The sequence below is a fragment of the Pipistrellus hanaki genome, assembly GCF_964339955.1.
Source record: "Pipistrellus hanaki genome assembly, chromosome: 3".
Lineage (NCBI taxonomy): Eukaryota > Metazoa > Chordata > Mammalia > Chiroptera > Vespertilionidae > Pipistrellus > Pipistrellus hanaki.
Window position 1 is genome coordinate 143,923,543 of NC_140505.1, and position 20,249 is coordinate 143,943,791.

General features: G+C 59.4%; 2 protein-coding genes across 2 annotated transcripts in view; both read left to right on the forward strand.

Annotated features, from left to right (window-relative positions):
* The window catches only part of RACGAP1 (Rac GTPase activating protein 1), a 190,894-nt gene that overhangs the window by 108,061 nt on the left and 62,584 nt on the right, over window positions 1-20,249 (forward strand). The gene's annotated exons all lie outside the window — the stretch shown is intronic.
* Window positions 1-20,249, forward strand: part of FAIM2 (Fas apoptotic inhibitory molecule 2) — a 29,497-nt gene that overhangs the window by 2,751 nt on the left and 6,497 nt on the right. Inside the window, exons 2-11 of the mRNA XM_084877506.1 lie at window positions 925-1,120; window positions 3,824-3,927; window positions 4,330-4,394; window positions 4,782-4,835; window positions 10,729-10,779; window positions 11,109-11,148; window positions 12,110-12,147; window positions 12,678-12,765; window positions 12,946-13,041; window positions 14,546-14,599. Coding sequence (XP_084733632.1) covers window positions 925-1,120; window positions 3,824-3,927; window positions 4,330-4,394; window positions 4,782-4,835; window positions 10,729-10,779; window positions 11,109-11,148; window positions 12,110-12,147; window positions 12,678-12,765; window positions 12,946-13,041; window positions 14,546-14,599 — 786 coding nt within the window. The remainder of the gene's footprint in view (window positions 1-924; window positions 1,121-3,823; window positions 3,928-4,329; window positions 4,395-4,781; window positions 4,836-10,728; window positions 10,780-11,108; window positions 11,149-12,109; window positions 12,148-12,677; window positions 12,766-12,945; window positions 13,042-14,545; window positions 14,600-20,249) is intronic.

Below are 20,249 nucleotides of genomic sequence, written 5' to 3' on the forward strand. Positions count from 1 at the left end.
GGGAGATTAAATAAGAGAACCATTCATTCAATAATACTTTGAAGGGTTTACTATGTTCCAGACCCCTCATTAGGCCCCACGAAACAGTGGAACCACACAAACCCAGCCCTGCCTGGGAACAGTGGGGAAAATGAAAACTCCCTCAGGGAGGGTCTCTCCTAAGAATGTTCTCCTTTCTCAGTTCTTATCCCAGCTCCAGGGTGTGCCTGGGCAGCCCTGACCTTCCTGGAGCTCAGTTTTCCCATCTACAAAATAGGGAGACACCCCCCCCCCCCAGCTTATTGGGGTATAAGAGGCAAATAGAAATTGTACGTATTTAAGGTGTACAACTTGATGTTTTGATAAACACTGTGAAATGATCACCAAAATCAGGCTGTTCAACATATCCATCACTCTACATCGCTCTTTTTTTTGTGGCAAGAACTTTAGATCTACCCTCTCAGCAGATTTTAAGACCAACACACAGTATTGTTAACCACAGTCACCACGCTGTGCATTAGATCCCCGAACTTCTTCATCCTGCTAACTGACACTTCATACCCCTTGACCAACATCTCCTCATTTCCCCCATCTCCCAGCCACTGGCAGCCACTGTTCAACTCTGTGCTCCCATGAGTTCGACATGCCAGCATCCACATATCCCTGGGAGCATGCAGCTTTTGCCTCTCTGTGTGGCTTATTTCACTTAGCATAATGTCATCCAGGTTGTCACATAGGGAAGGATTTCCTGCCTCTTTAAGGCTGAGTCGTGTTCCGTTGCAGACATACACACCAAAAACAGGGAGGCTCTTGTCTTCACCCGCCCTTCCGCGTGCAGGGGGCAAAGCACCCCTAAAACTCCCCAAATTGAAGGGGAGGCTTGGTGAGGAGGGCGTGGAAGGCACCTTTCCCTGGTAACCATCTCTCTCTGCCTCCGCTCCACAGCTCTCCGTGGCTAACAAGGCCCCCGGGACCGAGGGCCAGCAGCCGGCCAACGGTGAGAAGAAGGAGGCTCCGGCAGTGCCGTCCGCCCCGCCCTCCTATGAGGAGGCCACCTCCGCGGAGGGGCTGAAGGCCGGGGCCTTCCCCACGGCCCCTGCAGCGGTGCCCCTGCACCCCAGCTGGGCCTATGTGGACCCCAGTAAGTCTCCCAGCTCCCGAAGGCTGGCGCATCTCGGGAGAGGTGGACTCACATGGAAAACTGGGGTGGGAGGAAGTTGCCCAGAAAGAGATGCACTGAGTGGTGGTTGTAGGGGAGCCTGTGGTCAAAGGTTTGGTGTTTGGAGGACGGTTCTGAGGACGGTCAAGGAGGACTCCGTGAAAAGGGAGGTGTACAGTGTCTGCAGTCAGAGTGCTGTTGGGTGGGGATGTGGGGAATTTTTTTTCAACGCACCATGCTGGGGCAGAGGGACAGATGCAGGGAGGAACACCAGGGGCCGGTCTGGAGAGGCCCTCCTAGAAGCAAGGGATAGAGGAAAGGAGTGAGGAGAGGACAGTCAGTGCAGGGAGGAGCCGTGTGATGATGCGGCTGGCCACAGCCTTCGCTGGGGTGGCTCCGTGGGAGTGGGGTGCAGCCTGTTTCCTTGTTAGCTGATATGAGACCTCAGTGGGGACACATCACCGAGGAGGGCCTAGGAGGGTTGGGGGCCAGAGACCTGAGGATCCACTGCACCCATTACTCTCCCGTCTCTCTCCCTCTCCCCAGGCCCTTGTTGGGGGCATGATGTGGGCAGGGGTGTGGGTGACAGCCTCAGTGCCCCTCACAACCAGGCATAATTCATAGGCAGACTCCCAGCGCCAGAATGGAAGCTGGTGGGAGCCCCTTTGTTAAGTGGAGCAGCCTGTGGGAGCTTTGCCTCAGGGCTGGGAGCATATAGCTCCCACACGCTGTAAGGAAAGGCCCCTTCTCAAATCTTCCTCAGCCCCCTCAGCCTCCTCAGTAGCCGCTCAACCCCCCTCCCCCATCCTGGCAGCTCCCCTCCCCCACCCCCAGCAGAATTCTAGAAGGGATCCCAGGGACAATGCCTCAGACAGACTCTACTCGCAAGGAGTAGTCACCATGGTCCACACCACTCGCCACAAAACCCCTCATCCTAAATCCAAGCAGAGCTACGTGCTTGTGTCCAACTGGGATGGTAATGAAACTCTGGTGTTTGGGGAGCCCTTCTCACCGCCTCAGATACCCTCAGGGTGCTTTCTCTCTTCTTTTCTTCCCCTCCCTGGCCTGGCTAGTGGCACCTTGGTGGTGGTGGTGGTGGTGGGGGAGGGGGGGTGCAGACAGAAAGAACATGAAGAAGAAGTGAAGGATGAGAGAGTGAGGGTCTCCAGGCCCCAGGCCTGCAATAGGCCCACCTCTCTCCCCTTCCTCTTGGCCCGTTTCCTGGTGGCCGGGACTGGCTGCCTTAAAGAACGTTTTCCAAGCAGTTGTCAGGACAGGAAGGCAGTTACTAAGTGTGTGCCAGGCACTGTGTCTGGCACTGAGCTCGTTTCTGGGGATGCATCCATTTGTAAGACCTGCCCTCACAGAGCTCAGACGAGTTGATGGACAACTACCACACAGTGAAACAGACGCAGTGATAGAGGCCTGGGCCCTCACCTCGCCTGCCTGGCTATCACAGAAGACTTCCTGGAGGAAAGGGTATCTGCCTTGAGTCCCAAAGAACAGCATGAGTTTTCCCAGTAAAGAGGCAGAGAAATGAGTGTTCCAGGCTGAAGGAATGGGATGTGCCCAGTAGCAAGAGAACGCATGGCTGAAGAAAACAGAATAAATAATGTGCAGTGGGGGGCGCTGGGGGGCTTTGATAAGGAGCTTGGACTTGAGTGAAAAGCAGTGGGGAGCTGTCAGAGAGCTTGAAGCAAGGCAGTGCTGTGGTCGCCTTTGAAAGACCAAGATGGAGGCTGTTACCTTGGAGGGAATAACATGGAGAACTGATGGAGACCGTGAAGGGGGACACGGGGGCACGTGAGGCCTCAGGAATGGCCCAGACGAGGGGTGCAAAGGAGAGGGTGGCTCGTCCCCATCAGGGACTCATTTCCCTGCCTCTTTGCTAGGATAACTCATGCCGTTCTTCAGGACTCGAGGCAGAAACCCTTTCCTCTCCTGATGGCAAAGCCGTGGGCCATCACTTTTATCTCGTTTCATCCCTTCCCTGACCCATTTCATGGAAGGGACTTGGGAAGGATGGTCATTTGCTCAAGGTCACACAGTCTCAGAGGAGGAGCCCGTGTGGGTCTGTTTGACAGGGGCCTCCACGCTCTTCTGAAAGTCTGAGTTCTGGGACCAGCCTGCAGCACTTCATTCCCACCCACACCCCACTTCCTGCCTCGTCCTGGCTTTATGCCCCCTCCAGGATTCCCCCAGGCCTGGCTCCCAGCGGGCTCACCCATCCAACGGGTCCCAGTTTCCACCCCAAGGGCCTCAGAGCAAGCTGGGATCAGGACCCTTGACCCTGAGATGTGCTGGATAGTCCTGAGGTTATGTCTGTCCGTCTCTGATTCTTTGCCACAGGGAAGCCCGCATGTCCAGGGGAGCGGTGGGGAGACACAGAGGGGAGGGTTGAATTTGTATGGCGCAGCTTCATCTCGAGAGAGAGAGAGAGCCCCAGCCGGGGTGGAGGGAAGGGGCAGGGAGATGGCAGTTCATTCTCAGGACTCAGAACAAGAAGCCTGAGCAGCAGTGAGGGAGAGAGATCTGATGAAGGGGTGCCAGGCCTGAGCGTGGGGCTGGAGGGAAAGGTTTCGGCTGGTCCGGGGAGCCAGTTGGACACACGGCAGCTCTGAGCAGTGGCTGTTGGGCCAGTGTGTATGGGTGCGGGAGCCCTCACGGCCCTCCCCTGCCCACCAGACAGCGGCTCGAGCTACGAGGGCCGTTTCCCCGCCGGAGACCATGAGCTCTTCACCACCTTCAGCTGGGATGACCAGCAAGTCCGCCGAGTCTTCATCAGAAAGGTAACTGCCGCTCCCCAGCCATCCAGGAAGGACCGGGGTGGGGTGGGGAGCTCTGCGGCAGAGGCCAGTCTGTCCCTCCCTCGTGATGCCAGCTGTTGGGAAGTACTTCCTTAGATCCCCCGCTGGCCCTGCCACCCCTAAAATGTCATCTCTCCTCTGCAGACACTGAGAGGCCCCGTGGCCTATGGGTGTGGGTTCTGGACCAGCTTTACTCCTCTCACTGGGTGCTGGATCTGTTCCCAGGACCCTCCAGAAGGAGGACGGGGGAGTGGGGGTAGGACGGGGGGCACAGGATGCGGGTCTGGGGAGGAGATTGACTCACAGGGACTCTGCGGCCTCCCTGAGCTTCCCTGGGGACCTGAGCCTCCCAGGCCTCCAACAAGGAACCCCTCTCACCCCCAGGTCTATACTATCCTGCTGATCCAGCTGCTGGTGACCTTGAGCGTCGTGGCTCTCTTTACCTTCTGGTGAGCTGGCATGGGAAACCAGCACCTGTTGGGGGCTGGCCGTGGCCAGGCCTGGGGTGGGGGGCACCCGGACTGATGCTGTGGGGCAGTGGGCCTCCTCTCGCTGGAGAGAACCTTAGAGAGTGCACGCACAGGAGTCCTCCATGGGGGGGGGGGGGGGGCCTGGTGCTTTTCCGGGTCCCTCTCAGGTCCTCTCGCCCACACCCAGCACTTCTGAGCCCCAGCCTGGGACTGTGGCTGGGCTTCCTGAGCCGCCGGGCTGCAGGCCTCCTTCCTTCCTCTCAGGTCCTGTGAACTGGGGCGGGGGGCGGGGGCCAGTGCAGATGTGGAACCAGAAATAGAGACAGAGGGTAAATGTTTGTTCTTCTTCCCTCCCTCCCTCTGCAGTGACCCCGTTAAGGACTATATCCAGGCTAACCCAGGCTGGTACTGGGCATCCTAGTGAGTATACCCCAGACCCCCGGGCCCCAGGCCCCTTCCCAGGGAACCCTCAGCGGCACAGAGTGGGGAATCTCTGCTGATGACAGAACACAAGCCCATGGCCTCGTCCCACCTCGTAGGATGTGTTCCCACAAGTGTGAGGCCAGAAGGCCCTTCTGAGGTGCTTAGGTTTAGGAGAAGGGGAGGAGGTAGGCACAAAGAGGGAGGGGTGGGGCTGGGGCCATGCTGGAGAGACTCAGACCTTGGCTCTGTAGAGAAGGAGTGGGACACCTTTGCTCACACTAATAATAATGTTGCTACTCTTACTATTGTTATTAAATCTTACTAATTGAATTGTTAATTATAGGGTGCCTAATAAGGGATGAGCATTGTGTGCTCGATGCATGGTATTGAATTCATTCCTCGAATCTGCAGGGTACGATTGCCTCAGAAAACTAAGGCTCAGAGAGGTTGAGTAAGTCGTCCAAGGTCACACAGCTAGTTCATGGTTGAGCTGGGATTCAAACCCAAACTTCAGGTTGAGGCGTGTGCTCTTAATCCCTCTGCTTGGCAGACTCCCTTCCTTTCAAGCCACTCAGCTCCTGGCTGCACTCTTCGAGGAGTGTGGCAGGTAACTTGAGAGAAGAGGTTTGACGGTGTAGCTGATTCTGACCCTCCTCTCTGGACAAAGAAGAGTTATCCAGCACAGTTCTCTCACCAGCGTTTCCTTCAGCCCCTGCTGGGAGCCCAGCTCCGTTCTGGGGCTGCTGGGGAACGCAGTGGGCAGCACAAGGCAACACATGGAAAAGTGGCGGTCAGAGGAGGGGACGAGGGAAGGTGTGAGCCTGGTACTAGACTGTCAGAGGGCTAGAGGCTCCAGGTGGGGGAATCCAGGATGTCTCAGAGACAGGGGGGGGACTTATGGGGTGGAGGCTCCATTCGCTTGGCCAAGAAGCTTACACGCTAGGGCTGTCCAAGGCTGAAAGGGATCAGGTGGGGACGTGGGCTCAGCTGAGCCTGCTGGATCAACCACGCCACGAGCAGTCCCGGACTGGACCTCGGGTTTATGCAGGCCAGCCAAAGGCTGACTGACCGGAGGGGGACTCCTGGCCTCCAGGGCTCCTCAGAGGAGCAGAGGCGTGAAGGGATGTCTCCATCAAGCTGGGGGTCCCAGGGAAGGAGGCATTCGCCCCCAGAGCCTTTCTGGGGGCACCAGAGAGGGCCTGTCTGCAGGCCGGGCAGGAGCAAGCGTCTCGGGGAACCGGGAGGCCCTGTGTGGTGACGCTAATGAGGCCCCTGGGACGGCGCCCGGGCGGCGCACGCAGCCGGTTGGCATGGCTCCCGGCACGTCAGCACCGCCAGGCAGCCTCGGGTGTCCTGGGGAAGGGAACGGAGTCCCCCGGTCCTTCGCCAGGCCCTCTGCGGGAGGGTCTGCAGGCCACCGGGCCCCGAGCGGGTGGTGGCAGGGGGCAGGCAGCCTCAGAAGTGGAGGCAGAGCCCGCCCCCTGAGCGTGGGCACGTGTACCAGGGCCTCCTCAATAGCTCAAGGCAGAAGCAGAGATGCTCTCCCCGGCTCAGGGCGGAGGGGGGTGGGAGGGGGGGAGAGAAATAGGAAGCGGGCATGGGCCCTGTGCTTCTCAGGGGCATCAAGTGCCTTCGAGATACCTGAGCATCCCGCCACATGCTGTGCCCTTCTCTCCAGACCAGCAGCCTGCCTGCCCCCTCCTCACCCTCAACACCTCTCACCTGCCCCTCCCCCCACCCCCATCTGCCTCCTGGTCTGAGACCTGGTAATCTCACCTCCTGCAGCATGCTAAGCCCTTAAGACTACAACAGCGCTCTCTCTCTCTCTCTCTCTCTCTCTCTCAGTGTGTGAGGTTCTGTGCTAAGTACTTTACAGATATTTCCATTTGATTCTTACACCAAACCCACCAAGGTGGACAGTATCGTTATCCGCATTTACAGAGGAGGAAATCAAGGTTCGGGGAGTTATTGCTTCTGAAGCCACATAGCCACGCTTTTCTGATTGCAGAGCTCCCGCACTTCCCGCTCTGCTGCCCCCGCAACCCCCCCATCCCACCCCCCACCCACCCCCCCCCCCGCTTGCTTGTGACTCAGGACAGGGGAGAGGGGACGCTGGTGGTAGAGCTGGCCTCCACCTGAGCTGCACTCCTCTGTCCTGACACTCTGTAAACAGACCATGGCGCCAGGCCAGGCCCCGGGGCCCAGGCCCTGACACACGAGTCAGTCTTTCTCTCCCTCCGGTGACTCATCTTCTGCCCCCTGGGAGGGCAGCCTCCTAGCACTCCTCTCCCCCCTCACAGCTTTCCGGAGGCCGAGTGCTCTCCCTCAGTGAGCTCTGGCCTTATTGTCTGATTGCTCCCTCTGAGCCGAGGCAGTGGGAATAGGAAGAGCTGTGGGAGGGGATTGGGGGAACCAGGCAGAGGAGCAAGAGGCAGAGACCGGAGCCTGGGAGCTGTCAGTCACATGACAGTAATAACAACTCCGGTCCTGAGTCCTCACTCGCGCCAGGCCCGGTGCCGAATGCTCGATGTGCATCCTCTCATCCGATCCCCGCAGCCCTGTTTCCAAAGGACGAAACGGGGGCCCTGCCGTTCACTTGTTCACGGTCACGTGATGGTGGTGGCAGAGCTGGGATGTGAATGCATGGGGCTGCACCCTCGCCCCTTCTTCCTGACCTCTGGTCTTCGGGGTGGAGGAGCTGTGGACCAGAGCGAAGGAAGACCGGGCCCTTGCCCTCCGGAGGCTTCCATTCTGGCCAGGGGACAGGACCCACACCCAGGACGCACGTAGACAAGGCGTTACTACGTGTGTCGCTGAAGCAACTGGCTAATGACGGAAGGGAGTCCCAGAGAGGGCAGACGCTGGCTTGTTTCTCAACTGGGGCAGGAGATTCAGCGATCCTCCACGAAGCAGGACGTGTTCACCAAATCCAGCAGGCGTGTCTCAACCCCACATTCCCGGTCCTGCATCTCACCCACAAGTCCTTAAAGATCACCTCACCAGTGCCAGGCCCTGGGCTAGAAGGGCCTCTCAGAGGAGCAGGCCAGTGAGATGTGGGGGTGCGGGCTTCGGCTGAGGTCTGCCCATGGCACACAGAGGAAGCCCCTCCGACCCAGGCCCCCAGTGTCCCTGCCAGCTGGGCCCTTCCAGCAGGAGCGGAGAGTGAGGGGCAGAGGGGGGTGAGATCGGAAAGGCTGGGGTGGAGCGTGCTGAGGGGTGGGCTGAAGAGGTAGGCAGGGGTGCATCAGGCAGGGCACTGCCAGGTCTTTGGGAATTTTAAGCAGGGAAGCCCCATGATGGGATCAGCCAGCAGCTTGGAGGGAAGGAGGCAGGGCTGGAGGCAGGGGGACCAGAGGCAGAGAGGGGCCCGCCAAAGGGAATGGGAGCGGGGCTGGAGAGAAGGGGACAGATCTGAGAGCTGCCTGGGTAGGAGGATCAACAGGTCCGGGTGGTTATCAGGCATGGCAGTGAGAGTCAGGGGTGGTGCTGAGGCCTCTGGTTGGGAAACTTAGAGGGAGCATGTGTTCTGCACCAGGGATGCCGGAGGAGAGTAGGGAAGAGAGCGCCTTTGGGTCTAACCCAGTGGTCAGCAAACTCAATCAACAGAGCCAAATAGCAACAACACGACTGAAATTCCTTTTGGAGTCAATTTTTTAAAACTTAAACTTCTTCTAACATAAGGTGACCAGACGTCCCACTTTTGGTCACCTTATTTTAACACCACTTCTTCAAAATAGACTCACCCAGGCCATGGTATTTTGTGGAAGAGCCACACTCAAGGGGCCAAAGAGCCGCATGTGGCTTGCGAGCCACAGTTTGCCAACCATGGTTCTCTGTTGAGTTTGGCGCGTTTCAGGGGAGCCATGTCTGCCCCGTGAGCAGCTGGGCTCTCAGGTCTTCGGTTGAGAAGGAAAACCTAGATCAGAAATGTAGGTCTGTGAGTCGTGAGCATTTGCCTAACAAAGGAAGTCCCGTGGGTGAGCGAGCGCCCCAGGAAGAGCGTGGAGGGACCCTCTGCTCGGGAGGAAGGAGCCGTGGTCAGAGAGTCTCTGACGGAACCCTGGGGGGCAGGGAGGCAGGAAGGGAGCACGTGTGGACCATGTGGAACCGGGGAGACGGCAAAGAGAGCAGATGCTGTGGAGGTCCGGGAAGAGGCAGGCTGACGAGTGTCCGCTGGACCAAACAAAGGCCTCGTGTTAAGTGACGTGGGGGCAGGGTTGCTGGGCTGGGGAGTGATCGGGAAGTGGAGAAGAAGACAGTGAGAAGAAGTTATTTTTCAAGAAGCTTGGCTGTGAGTTGGCTAAGGTGGCCGCCGCTAAAACTAGGGAAGACGTTGATGAAAGATGGAACACAGCTGAGGAGGTTTGTGTGGGCGGAGAGGCGGCGGTAGAAAGGTTTAAGTAATAGAGATGGCAGCGCCGTTGAGGGTGTGGGACCCAGAGCCCAGGCGTGAGGGTTTGGCCTGGGATGGGAGGAGGGACAGGGGGAAGGGCACATGGACGCAGGACATGATAGCTGCTGGTGGCAGGCAGGGAGCGAAGGGAGCACCACCTCACCTTAAATCTTCCTGGGACGTCTCAGGCCAGACCAGGCCAAGAGTGGGGGCCTGAGAGGTTTGGGGGCGGGGAGAAGGGTTGGAATTGCTGCTGTGGGGATGAGTGAGAGGACCCAGGAGGGGGGTGGGAAGAATGGCAGGAGCCTTGTTGAGAGCCTTCTGGGTGCTGGAGACCGCACATTGGTGGTGGCACCGATCTAGGTAGGTGTGAGCACGCCCTACCCGTGGGTCCTCAGCCTCTTCTCCCACCTCCTGGACTGGCCTCCACGTCCGCTGCTCTCCAGGAAAGCCCAATCCCCAATCCCTGTCTGGTTGTGCCCGAGCTCCCCGCCAGTCCCCCACTGGACTTAGCCCATGCCGCAGGTGTCTCCTGCTTGTGCCAGGCACTGGCGGGACAGACAAGGGCCCTGCCCCTGCTGGTAGGTAGACCAACAATAAAGTACCTCCCAAGGTCATTATGGGCTGGAAGGGCCTGAAGGAGGCAGCATGGAGCTGGGCCTCTGAAGTCAGAGATTCTGGGTTCTAATCCTGCCTTTGCCAGGTGGTAGCTGCATGACCTTGGACAAGTCACTTGACCTCACTGTGCCTCAGCTGTTCGATGAAAAGCATGCTGCTCTGGCCCCAATGGCTCAGTGGTCAGAGCGTCAGCCCGTGCACCGAAGGGTCGAGGTTTTAAATCAGTCAAGGGCACGTACTTGGGTTGCAGGTTCAATCCCCGGCCCAGTCGGGCACATGCCAGAGGCAACCAGTCGATGTGTGTCTCTCACATCAATGTTTTTCTCTCTCTCTCTTCCCTTTCTCTTTCTCCTTACCCTTTTCCTCCCCTCTCTCTGAAAATCAATGGGAAAAATCCTAGCCTGAGGATTAACTAAAAAAAAGCGTGCTTCACAGAGAAGATAGGAGATTACTTCATTTTCATGAAGCACACAGCACTCTGCCTGGCCATAGAAAACAGTACATATGAGCTTTTCCTCCGAAGTAATAAGCTGGTGTCCAGGGAGACCACATTGGGTTGGTTGGGTGGGGATCAGCTGTCCCATGCACCCAAGTACGTACAGAGGCAGGCTCTTTCCGTCCCCTTTCTCTTTTAGAACTGAACCACCTTCCTGTCCATTCTAAGTTCTAGGATGACTGTAGCTTACCCCAGTCCCCGTCACCCTGCCTGGTGCCTTGTGGGGGTATAGAGTGGGATGACTATAGAGTCCAAGGGACTGAATGGAGAGGCCTGGGGGGGGGGGGCAGGGGAGAGGCAGGGAACGGGGGGGGGGGGGCGGGGAGGCAGGGAATGGAGGTGGGGGGAGGGCTGCTAACTCCCCCTTCATCTGTCTCTCACAGCGTTGTGTTCTTTGCGACCTACATGACCCTGGCCTGCTGTTCTGGACCTAGGTATGATGATGGCTTGAAGAGCAGCAACTTGTGGGAAGATGAGCAGGACTTGGGCATTCTGACCCCAGGCCTGCCTGCCACCAGTGTGCTGTGCCCCCCTCAGAAGGCCCCACCCCTCTCTGGGCTCCTTCATGTAGGGCTGCACCCCCTTCCTTTACTTACTACCTCTGAGGTGGGAGGAAGGAGGACAGACAGATGGCACATGGAAATGTGGCTAAAGAAAGAGCCTCCAAAGAGTGGAGATGGGGGTGGGCAGAGACCCCTCTCCCTGCAGCTGCTGGCACCCCCACCCCACCCCATTCCTCTGAATTCCGTGGCTTGCCTTACAGGAGATATTTCCCCTGGAACATGATCCTTCTGACCGTCTTTGTAAGTGGTCCGGGGCTGAGGGCAGGTGCTGAGGGGATGGAGGGAGGTGGGCTCCAAGGCCGGGACGTCTAGATTGGGGACGTCTAATGTGAGGCCGCTGGGGGAGAGGGGTGTTTTCACCCCACTTCTTCTCTTTAAAATATATTTTTATTTGTTTCAGAGAGGAAGGGAGAGGGGGAAAAAGTTTGAAACATCAATGATAAGAGAGAATCATTGACTGGCTGCCTCCTGCATGCCCCACACTGGGGATCGAGCCTGCAACCCAGGCGTGTGCCCTGACTGGGAACTGAACTGTGACCTCCTGGTTCATAGGTCAGCGCTCAACCACTGAGCCACACTGGGCAGGCCCAAAGATACCCCACCCTCTTTCCAAACGGGCTTAGTCTCCTTCCCCGCACTCCGCCCGCTGTCTCTCTTCATTGCGGTTTTGTGTGTAAGAGGTTTGCATGGGCCAAAACCGGTTTGGCTCAGTGGATAGAGGGTCAGCTTGGGGACTGAAAGGTCCCGGGTTCGATTCTGGTCAAGGGCATGTACCTTGGTTGCAGGCATATCCCCAGTAGGGGGTGTGCAAGAGGCAGCTGATCGATGACTCTCTCTCATCGATGTTTCTAACTCTCTATCTCTCTCCCTTCCTCTCTGTACAAAATCAATAAATATATATATATATATATATATATATATATATATATATATATATATAAAAAGAGGTTTGCATGGGCCGTCCGGGAGCTCCGGAGAATGAGGAGTGGGAGGGCTCAGGAAGGGGGCAGAGCAGGGCTGCCACAGAAGGAAAGGCAGCTGGCACGAGGCCGGTTGGGATGCTGCATCGCCAGGCCCGACTCCTCGAGGTAACCGTGTGAGTGAGGTCGACGCAGAGTTGAGGGATGGAGACCCGGCTGGACCTGGACGGTGTCTGGGCCCCAAAGTCTGAGCCGTGGAACGTTTCTGCTTTTCCTTTCAGACCCTGTCCATGGCCTACCTCACCGGGATGCTGTCCAGGTAAAGGCGACAGGGGGCAGGCAGGGGGCCATAGGGGCCGTAGGCCAGGCTTACAGCCCGGGTCTCTCCACACGGCGGGTGGAAATGCTCCCGACTCCATCCTCCTGGGAGCATGGGGAGGGCACGGAGCACAGGCAGGAAACGCTGGCCTAGAGCCCTCGCCCTGTGCGCCCCACCTGGTGGTGCCCTAGGACCTGTAGGCCCGTGGGGAGGGTGGGGATGGAGGAGACCAAGGTGACCCGTCAGGCTGCAGCTTAAAAGACCCCAAACGTGAGATTATGGAAGTTCCCACCTACAGGCAATAGCACAAACCCCCCTTCCCACCCCATTCCCACCTCTCCGAGATCCTTCCAGCACGGTGGGGAGCTCAGGGCCCGGGAGAGAAGGGAGCAGGAAGCCGGGAGAAGGAAAACCCGTGGAGAGGGGAGTGGGCGGGGGCAAGAGCTCATGGGGTCAGGGCTGCAGAGGAGCCCGGGCCTGGGCGGAAGGCCAGGGAGACGAAGACGGCTGACCCCCGCCTGTGCCCTCAGCTACTACAACACCACCTCGGTGCTGCTGTGCCTGAGCATCACCGCCCTCGTCTGCCTCTCCGTCACCATCTTCAGCTTCCAGACCAAGGTCAGCCCCGGGGCTCGGGAGGCAGGTGGAGCGGGGCCTCAGGGGATAGACAAAGGGGACCAGAGGGTCTGGGGAGGCCCCCGGGAGCGGGGATGGGGAAGGGATGCTGGTCCGCAGGAGCAGGAGGCGGAGGTGGCCGGACAGGCCCCCGCCAGCCGCTGACCACTCCCTTCCTTGCAGTTTGACTTCACCTCCTGCCAGGGCGTGCTCTTCGTGCTGCTCATGACGCTCTTCTTCAGTGGGCTCATCCTGGCCCTCCTCCTGCCCTTCCAATACGTGAGTCTGGGGGCTCGGCGGGCCCTCGGGGAGGGAGGGGGGGAGGGAGGGAGCCTGCCGGCCGGGGGGTGCCTTTTCCTCCCACACCCTCCCGGGAAGGCCCAGAGCCAGAGGCTCACCGCCTGCCGTCCTATCCAGCCCCTCCTGGCACCTGCCCGGGGCCGGTTGGCAGTGTAAGCAAACCAACAAGGAGGCCTTTCTCAGCAGGCCTGGGCGCCTGCCGGCACCATGAGCCACATCCGGCTTCACCTTCCCCATCCGCCCTTCTGGGGGGAGGGGCGGCTGGAGGGGAGGGTGCCCAGAGCATTCAAACCCGTGGCAGGGAAGGGCGCTCTGGAGCTCCGGGGGCCACCAGACCCCGAGGGGTCCTGGGGAAGAGCCTTGGGGGACTCTTGGGGATCAGCCAAGTGCGGAGGGACAGACTCGGGGCAGCCAGGCAGGCGGGGGTCCGACACGCAGCTGTCCCACCCCCTTGGAACATCCATAGGGCGGCCAAATCTCAGCCAAACTCCCAGCCTGCTCTGGGATACCCAATCAGGACTTCCCAGGCCTCAGTGACCCATTTTGGGAACTAAGGCCTCTGCTGGTGGAAGAGGGCAGGTTGAGGGCATCGCAGGAGGGGTTTGAGGTCTGATCCTGGGAACCCAAGAGAGGAAGCTGAATTATTGGACCCCTGCGGGGGGCTCAGTCTTACACCCACGCCTGCCCCCAGCGCTTTGCCCCTCGAACAGCTGGAGCGGCTCTAGCACTCCCTTGGCTCTTCCCAGGATCCGGTTGACGGTTGACGAAGGGAGGGGCCGGAGCTGGCCTGGGGCCCTCTGTGTATCTAGGATGGGGGTACAAGGTGGGGCCCCAAGCTTCAAAGAACCCTTTATTGACCCTGTCAGGCAGCTGTGATGCCTGTGTTTCCTGGAATCTTCTGGGATGCGGTGCCTCGCACAGGGTTTCCACGGGGTTGAGACCGGAAGGGGTGCAGTGCCTGCCCCCGCAGGCAGCCTCCTCCCGCCCCGCCAGCAGGAATCCCACATGGACCCCACCTCACCCCTGAGTTCAAGTCTTTGTCCCCTCCCACCCAGCCCCTCACCAGACAGACAGAACCTGGGAACTCCCCGCAGAGACAGACAGACTCTGCAGGGCAGGGAGGGAGGAGGCGCCCAGGCTGGGAGAAGGACAGGCCAACGGGAAGTCACTGGGTGCCGGTGCTGCGGAGCCTGGGGCTGTGCGGAGGGAACAGGTGCAGGTCAGGTGGGGCGCTCCCTGCTGGGCCCTCCAGGGTCACTGTTAGCCTGGGGTTCCCCTGCCCACCCTGGACACACAGAGAACTGGGGGTCCCTGTTGGGACCTGGCATTTCTTAGGAACGTCTGGGGAGGGTGGGGGCAGTGAGGGAGGGTCCCACCAGGAAGGTCTGTCCCACGCCCGTCCCCCATGCTCTGGACTGAGCCCTCCTCCCTGCCGCTCCGCCCCATCTGCCATCCCTGAGCCCGCTGTCTGTCTGCCCCGTAGGTGCCCTGGCTCCACGCAGTGTACGCCGTGCTGGGAGCAGGCGTGTTTACATTGGTAAGTGTGGCTCCCCGGGGCCCCGCCTCGGATCCTCTCCCCAGGCCTCGCCATCTCTGCCTTTCCCACGGTCCTCCCTGAGCCGTGGGATGTGCCTGGGGCAGAGCAGGGCTCAGTGCTGAGGTCAAGGGATTCTCTCTGGTCTCCGAGACAGACCAGCCCGTCCGGGCAGAGCGGAAGGAAGGTGGGAACAGCAGGATGGAAGCTTTGGAAGAGCTGGGAAGACGTGCCCCTCGCGTCAGGGAGAGCCAGGGCTGCTGATGGGGTGGGAGGTGAAGGTCCTGGCTGCATGCACTCAGTTCGTGGCCGCTCTCCTCGGGGAATCTCGGGGCACAGGAGGTTCTGAGCGCCCAGTGAGAGGGGCGCTCAGGCTCAGCTTGTTCTGGACTTTTCCCACCCAACGGGGGGTGCGGGTGACCACGGTGGCGATTCTGGTAACAATCACAGCTCACGTGTAGTGAGCACTGGCTCCCCTCTCCCCCGGACGCTCCCTGGGTACACGCCCTCCTCGCCGTAACTCTGCAAAATAAGTTCTGTTGTTAACAAACTCAGGTAAGGAGCCCGAGGCTCAGAGACGGTGAATAGCTTGTCCAAGGTCATCCAGCACTCAAGGAAGTGGGAGGGCCAGACCCGGAACTGGGTGGCCTGGTTGCAGAGCCCCACCGGCCCGGTGGGGAAGGGAGTGGGGGGCTGGAGGCAGGTGCCCAGGGGACAGAAGGTGACCCGGGGCAGACATTCGCCTGCAGCAAGCCTGGGTGCTGACCCTTTGCTCAGAGGAGCTCCAAGGGGCGGCAGGTGGGGCAGTGACTGCCCCAAGGTCCGCCACGGAGATAAACTCATGTTGGTGACATCTCCTGGGTGGCAGTGCCCAAGGTAAACTTCCCCTGGCAGCGGGAGCAGTCACCGGACTGTCCTCACCCTCGCTGGAGTGTCCGCTCAACTCAGTCTGGCCAGCGTTCCGGGTGCATGCACTGGCCCCAGAGGCTTGTGAGTGATAGAGCGGGGGAGTGGGGGTCAGATACGTGAGCAGAGGTTCTGGGCAGATCGGCAGAGCAGGAATGGGGTGTGGTCCGTTGGTCCATTCATCCCCACAGGTCTTTATTGAGCACCTACTATGTGTGACGTGCTGTGTGCCCGGGAGGCCACAGTTAACGGGAAGAGCAGGGTGTGTGGCACATGGCAGCACTCAGTGAATATCTGTGCGATGAGTAAAGGACTCCAGGCTCAAAACTGGAGCCCTGGAAGAAACTAAAAAAGGATCTAGTGAAACTCCAAGCGCCTCCTTCTGCAAGAGAAAACGGAACCCTAAAGGAGTTAAGTGGCGTGTCCCGGGTTTCCTGGCAGGTGATGGCACAGCAGCAAAGGGTGGCTTCGGTCAAGACGAGGGTGACCAGCTTACCCAGAACTGTCCCAGTTTAAGCACTGACATCCCCACTTCTTGGGGGGCCTCGTAAATCTTGGGCAAACCAGGACGGTGTCACCCTACAACACTTAACTTCCCTTGGCTTCCGGGCCAGCCCTCTGTCTTCCAGGCAGTACCCGCTGAAGACAAGTTCAGACCCAGAGGATGGGGCGGGGACCTGCCAGGAGGAAAGAAAGAGGGAGGGTCACACTGGGAGGAGGAGCTGCTGGGGCCTCAGCGGGGAGCCAGGGTTTGCCAGAGACAAACGGAAAAGGGTCAGTGCAGGGGGGAGGGCGGGCGGGCGGAGCACGATGGGTAGAGGGCAGGGGAGTTCACTTGGCTTCCAGAGGATCGGGTCACGAGTGTGTCAGCTTCGTGGGGAGGCTGTCGGTACAAGTAGAGTTGGATGAACATTAATCCGTTAAATTTTTTTACTAATCCCTTGTGTTATTAGAATAATCAGAACAACCCAACCATCTGTTCCACCCTTTACCTTTCAACAAAGCACTTTCACACCTGTTACCTCACTGGGTTTTCACCTCCGCCGGGCAGAGGGGCATGGCTGATGTTAGAAGGCCTGATTTCACACCTGGGGCCCGAGTGTTACAGGGCTGGCACCGAGTCCCGGTGCCAGGGATAGGCGGGTTTAGGACAGGACCCCCGTGTCCTGTGCCCAGGCTGGTGCCATTTCCAAGGCCCCGTGGTCCCCCTCAAAGAAGACAACTCCGAGGAGGAGGAGGGGGAGGAGGAGGAGGGGGAGGAGGAGGGGGGGGGGAGGGGACAACTCCTATTGCCTTGGAGTTGGGGGGCTGAGAGGTCTCTCCAGTAACTGCTCCCCCCAGCCCCTCCCCATCAGTAGTATCGCCCTTTCTACTGGATTATTCCCATCAGCCTAGAAGCAGGTTCTCTCCTCCCCCTCCCCCCCTGCCCCCCCCCCCCCACACACACACACACACACACACGGCTCCCTACTCCTTGCCCTGCTTTATTTCTCTCCATAGCACATCTCATCCTCTGACAGACTCCGTATCTTTGTGATTTGTTTGTTTCTCATGTGTCTCCCTCCGGCAGAATGTAAGTTCTTCCATGGCAGGGCCTTGTGTCTGGCTTGTGTGCGCCGCCTCCCCAGTGCTTAGAACAGGGTCTGGCGCACAGTAGAATGAAGGGGCGCCCGAGAGGCTTGGCGGGGTGCTGGCGGCAAAGGAAGCGGCTGCACAGCTGACTTAGTGCAGCCCTGGCTTCTGTGAGTCACAGAGAGGAGGCACCGCAGGGCTAATTAATTACCCGTTAATGTCTCCCTGGGAGACAACACACCAAAGGCCCTGGCGGGGCTCATCCTTCGGGCTGTGTAAACATGGACAGGAGCCTGGTGCATGGGCCCCTGCTCCCGCCCTGCCCGCAGTTGTTGGGTCAAAGGAAGGAGGACATACAGCAGGTCCCCTGGGTTCCATGGGGTAAAGGAGGGTGAGGCAGGGAGGGGGGGAGGGGAGAGACACTCTCTGGATTCGTTCCCTCCCTCCCTCCCCTCAGTTTCAGGTGGACAGAGGCCCTCAGAGGCCCAGCCCCACAAGAACTAAGGTCCCCGGTGAAAGATGAAATAGTGAGGGCTGGAGACCGGGATGCCAGGACATAGGTTTTATGGAAGAGAAGAGTACCACTGCCGGCTGCTTCCAGAGAGAGAGAGGAAGAGAGCGAGGGCGAGGGCCGGGGTCCATGTACTTTTAAGGGGAGGATAGGGGACGGGGCTTAGGGCACTCAGCACATCCTGATTGGTGGTTTCATGTAAGGCCTATGATTAGGGACCTAGGGATTTAGGAATAGGGGGCTTAGGGTTTTTGGCAGGGGCTGATTGATGGTTCAGAGCTCAGGAATGTCTGGCTGCAGGTGGGGTTTATGTCTGTCCATCAACTGGAGGAAGGGAGGATCTGTCACCCGGCCTTCCCAACTCAGGAGGCCCTTGGCCTCCATCTGACCTCTGTCCAGCTTCAGTTCTGTCCTGTGGAGTCTGCGGTCACCACCCCAGAACCAGCGCCCAGCACCCCTTCTCTCTCCAGCGGCCCACCCTGGCCTCCCCTAGCCTAGCCTGGGGTATCCTCAGCACCATGAGGGGCCCTCCCTGCACTGCAGCTAGAAAAATGTCTCCAGGGAGAGGCTGAGGGAGGGGTGGAGACAAGTGTCAGAGGAGGTCCAGACCCCTGTGAGCACCAGCCCCCTCCCACCAGCCTGAGCCTTGGCAAAGTTAGGAGAAGCAAATGGTTTTCTCTCCCAGAGATCACAGCCCCTCCCCATTTCTGAGGGCCAGGCCACGGCTGGTCTGGGCTGGGGGGAGGGGGGAGCCCAGGTGTTTAGGGCTGTGGCCCAGCTTGAGAGGCAGCCCCTCCTAGGCCTCACCCATCAGCTCTAGTGCATTCTCAAGAGGCCTTGGGCTTTCTGCCTCACCCCACCCACCACCACTGGGCGCCACTGGGCGCCAGACCCTGATGCCGTGGAAGTGGGTGAGTCAGCCGAAAGGTACTAACCACAGGGTGGCCCCATCCTCCTCTCCCCTCTAGTGCCCTCTCAGGTGCTTTCTGTAGAAGCTCCTGGAGAACCAGGCAGGACAGCTGGAGGGCTGGGCTGGGCTGACGGGCACGGTGGAGGGGCTGAGGCGAGCAGGAGGGCTGGGCTGGGAAGAGAGGCCGGGTGGGGCCGAGGGCCTGGCCAACAGGTTTGTGGCTGAGGCACCGCGGTGCTAATTAATTATGCCTCCCTGCCCACAGGGCCTTGGGCAGTTGCTCTACCTCAGGTCGTCCTTCGTCCTTCTTCGGGGAGGGTCCCAGCCACCTAGATCAGGAGCCGCGCCGCAGGCCCACGGAAGAAGCTCGGCAGAGGGTTTTAGAAATTAGGTGATGGCCTAATGAGACGAGAACTCTCTCCGCCTGCCCAGCCTGGCCAGGCGGGGGCCCTGGGAACATCCCCGCCTCCCTGCTCTAAGGAAGATGAGGGAGAGGCTGTGCGGACAGGCCAGAGGCTGGGGGAGGCCGGGTCAGGAGGGGGCAGGGGCAGGGGCAGAGAGGGGATTGGGGGGGGGGGGTTTGCAGGGAGAACGTGCGGGCCAGCACCAGATGCCTGGAGTCCGATGTGCTGGGACATTCCCCTTTAATGCCGGGAAGTGGAGCAGATTCCTCCGGGGCAGCGGGAGGCGGGATTGACCAGTAATTGTTCCGCTCAAAGGTGCCCCCTCCCCGGCCTCACCTCAGTTCACTTCCTGGAGCCTCACCTCTCAGGAACCAGACCCAGAGCCCCTCTCCCCAGCCCAGGGGTGGAGGACGGAGGGAGATGGTGATTCAGAGGCCCGTGGGGAGCAGGGCAGGGGCAGGGGCAGGGGCAGGGGCAGGGCAGGGAGGGGAGGAGTCACAGCTCTCACAGGCAGGGCACTCTCCAGCGCAGAGCCAGGACAGGCCCTGTCAGAAGGGGCAGCGGAGCCTGCAGCGTGGGAGGCAGCTCTCCCACCCAAACCACGCCCACGGCCTGGCTCCGCCTCTTACCCCTGACCGTGGGCACGTTACTGCCTCAGGAGCCTCGTCTCTAAGATGAACTCTCTCACAGGACTGGGTAATGATTACACACGATAACATGCACAGAGAACACACGATAACACGCACAGAGAACATGGTAGTTCCTGTCTCCTGTGGTAGCGTGTACCCTTACTGTAAATGTTAACCTTGCCACCCGGAGCCCTGGATTTGGGAGCCAGGGTGCCTGGGCTCAGATCCATTCTCTGCCACATTTTAGCTGTCAGGTCTCTGTACTTCGTTTTTTAAAATCTATAAAATGCAGATAGCAATAGTCCCCACTCCATAGGTCTTCGTGACTTTAAAATGAATTAGTATACGCAAAGCACTTGGAGCGTGCCCCGCACATCATCGGTGATCCATAAGTATTACCTGTTAGTAGTGGTCAGTTGCCTAAGGTCAGAGGCAAGATTTGAACCCAGGCCTGTGTGACTTCCCGGTCCGTGTGCTTGCACACTGCGTCACACTCCTGCCCTTCCCCCTAAGACCGCCCTCGGCTCTCACATATACTTTGTACACTGCTCCCCTTGTATCCTGGGCCGGGCTTCCTGGCTCACGTCCTGCCAGACCCTGCCCCCACGGTGACCCCGCTGGAGATGCATGCCAGGCCCAGGGCTCCGTGCAGTTGTCCGTGTCGACGTTTTTTGACACCGAGGTCAGCGAAGACGAGAGAAGTATGTAACACTGGCCCAGG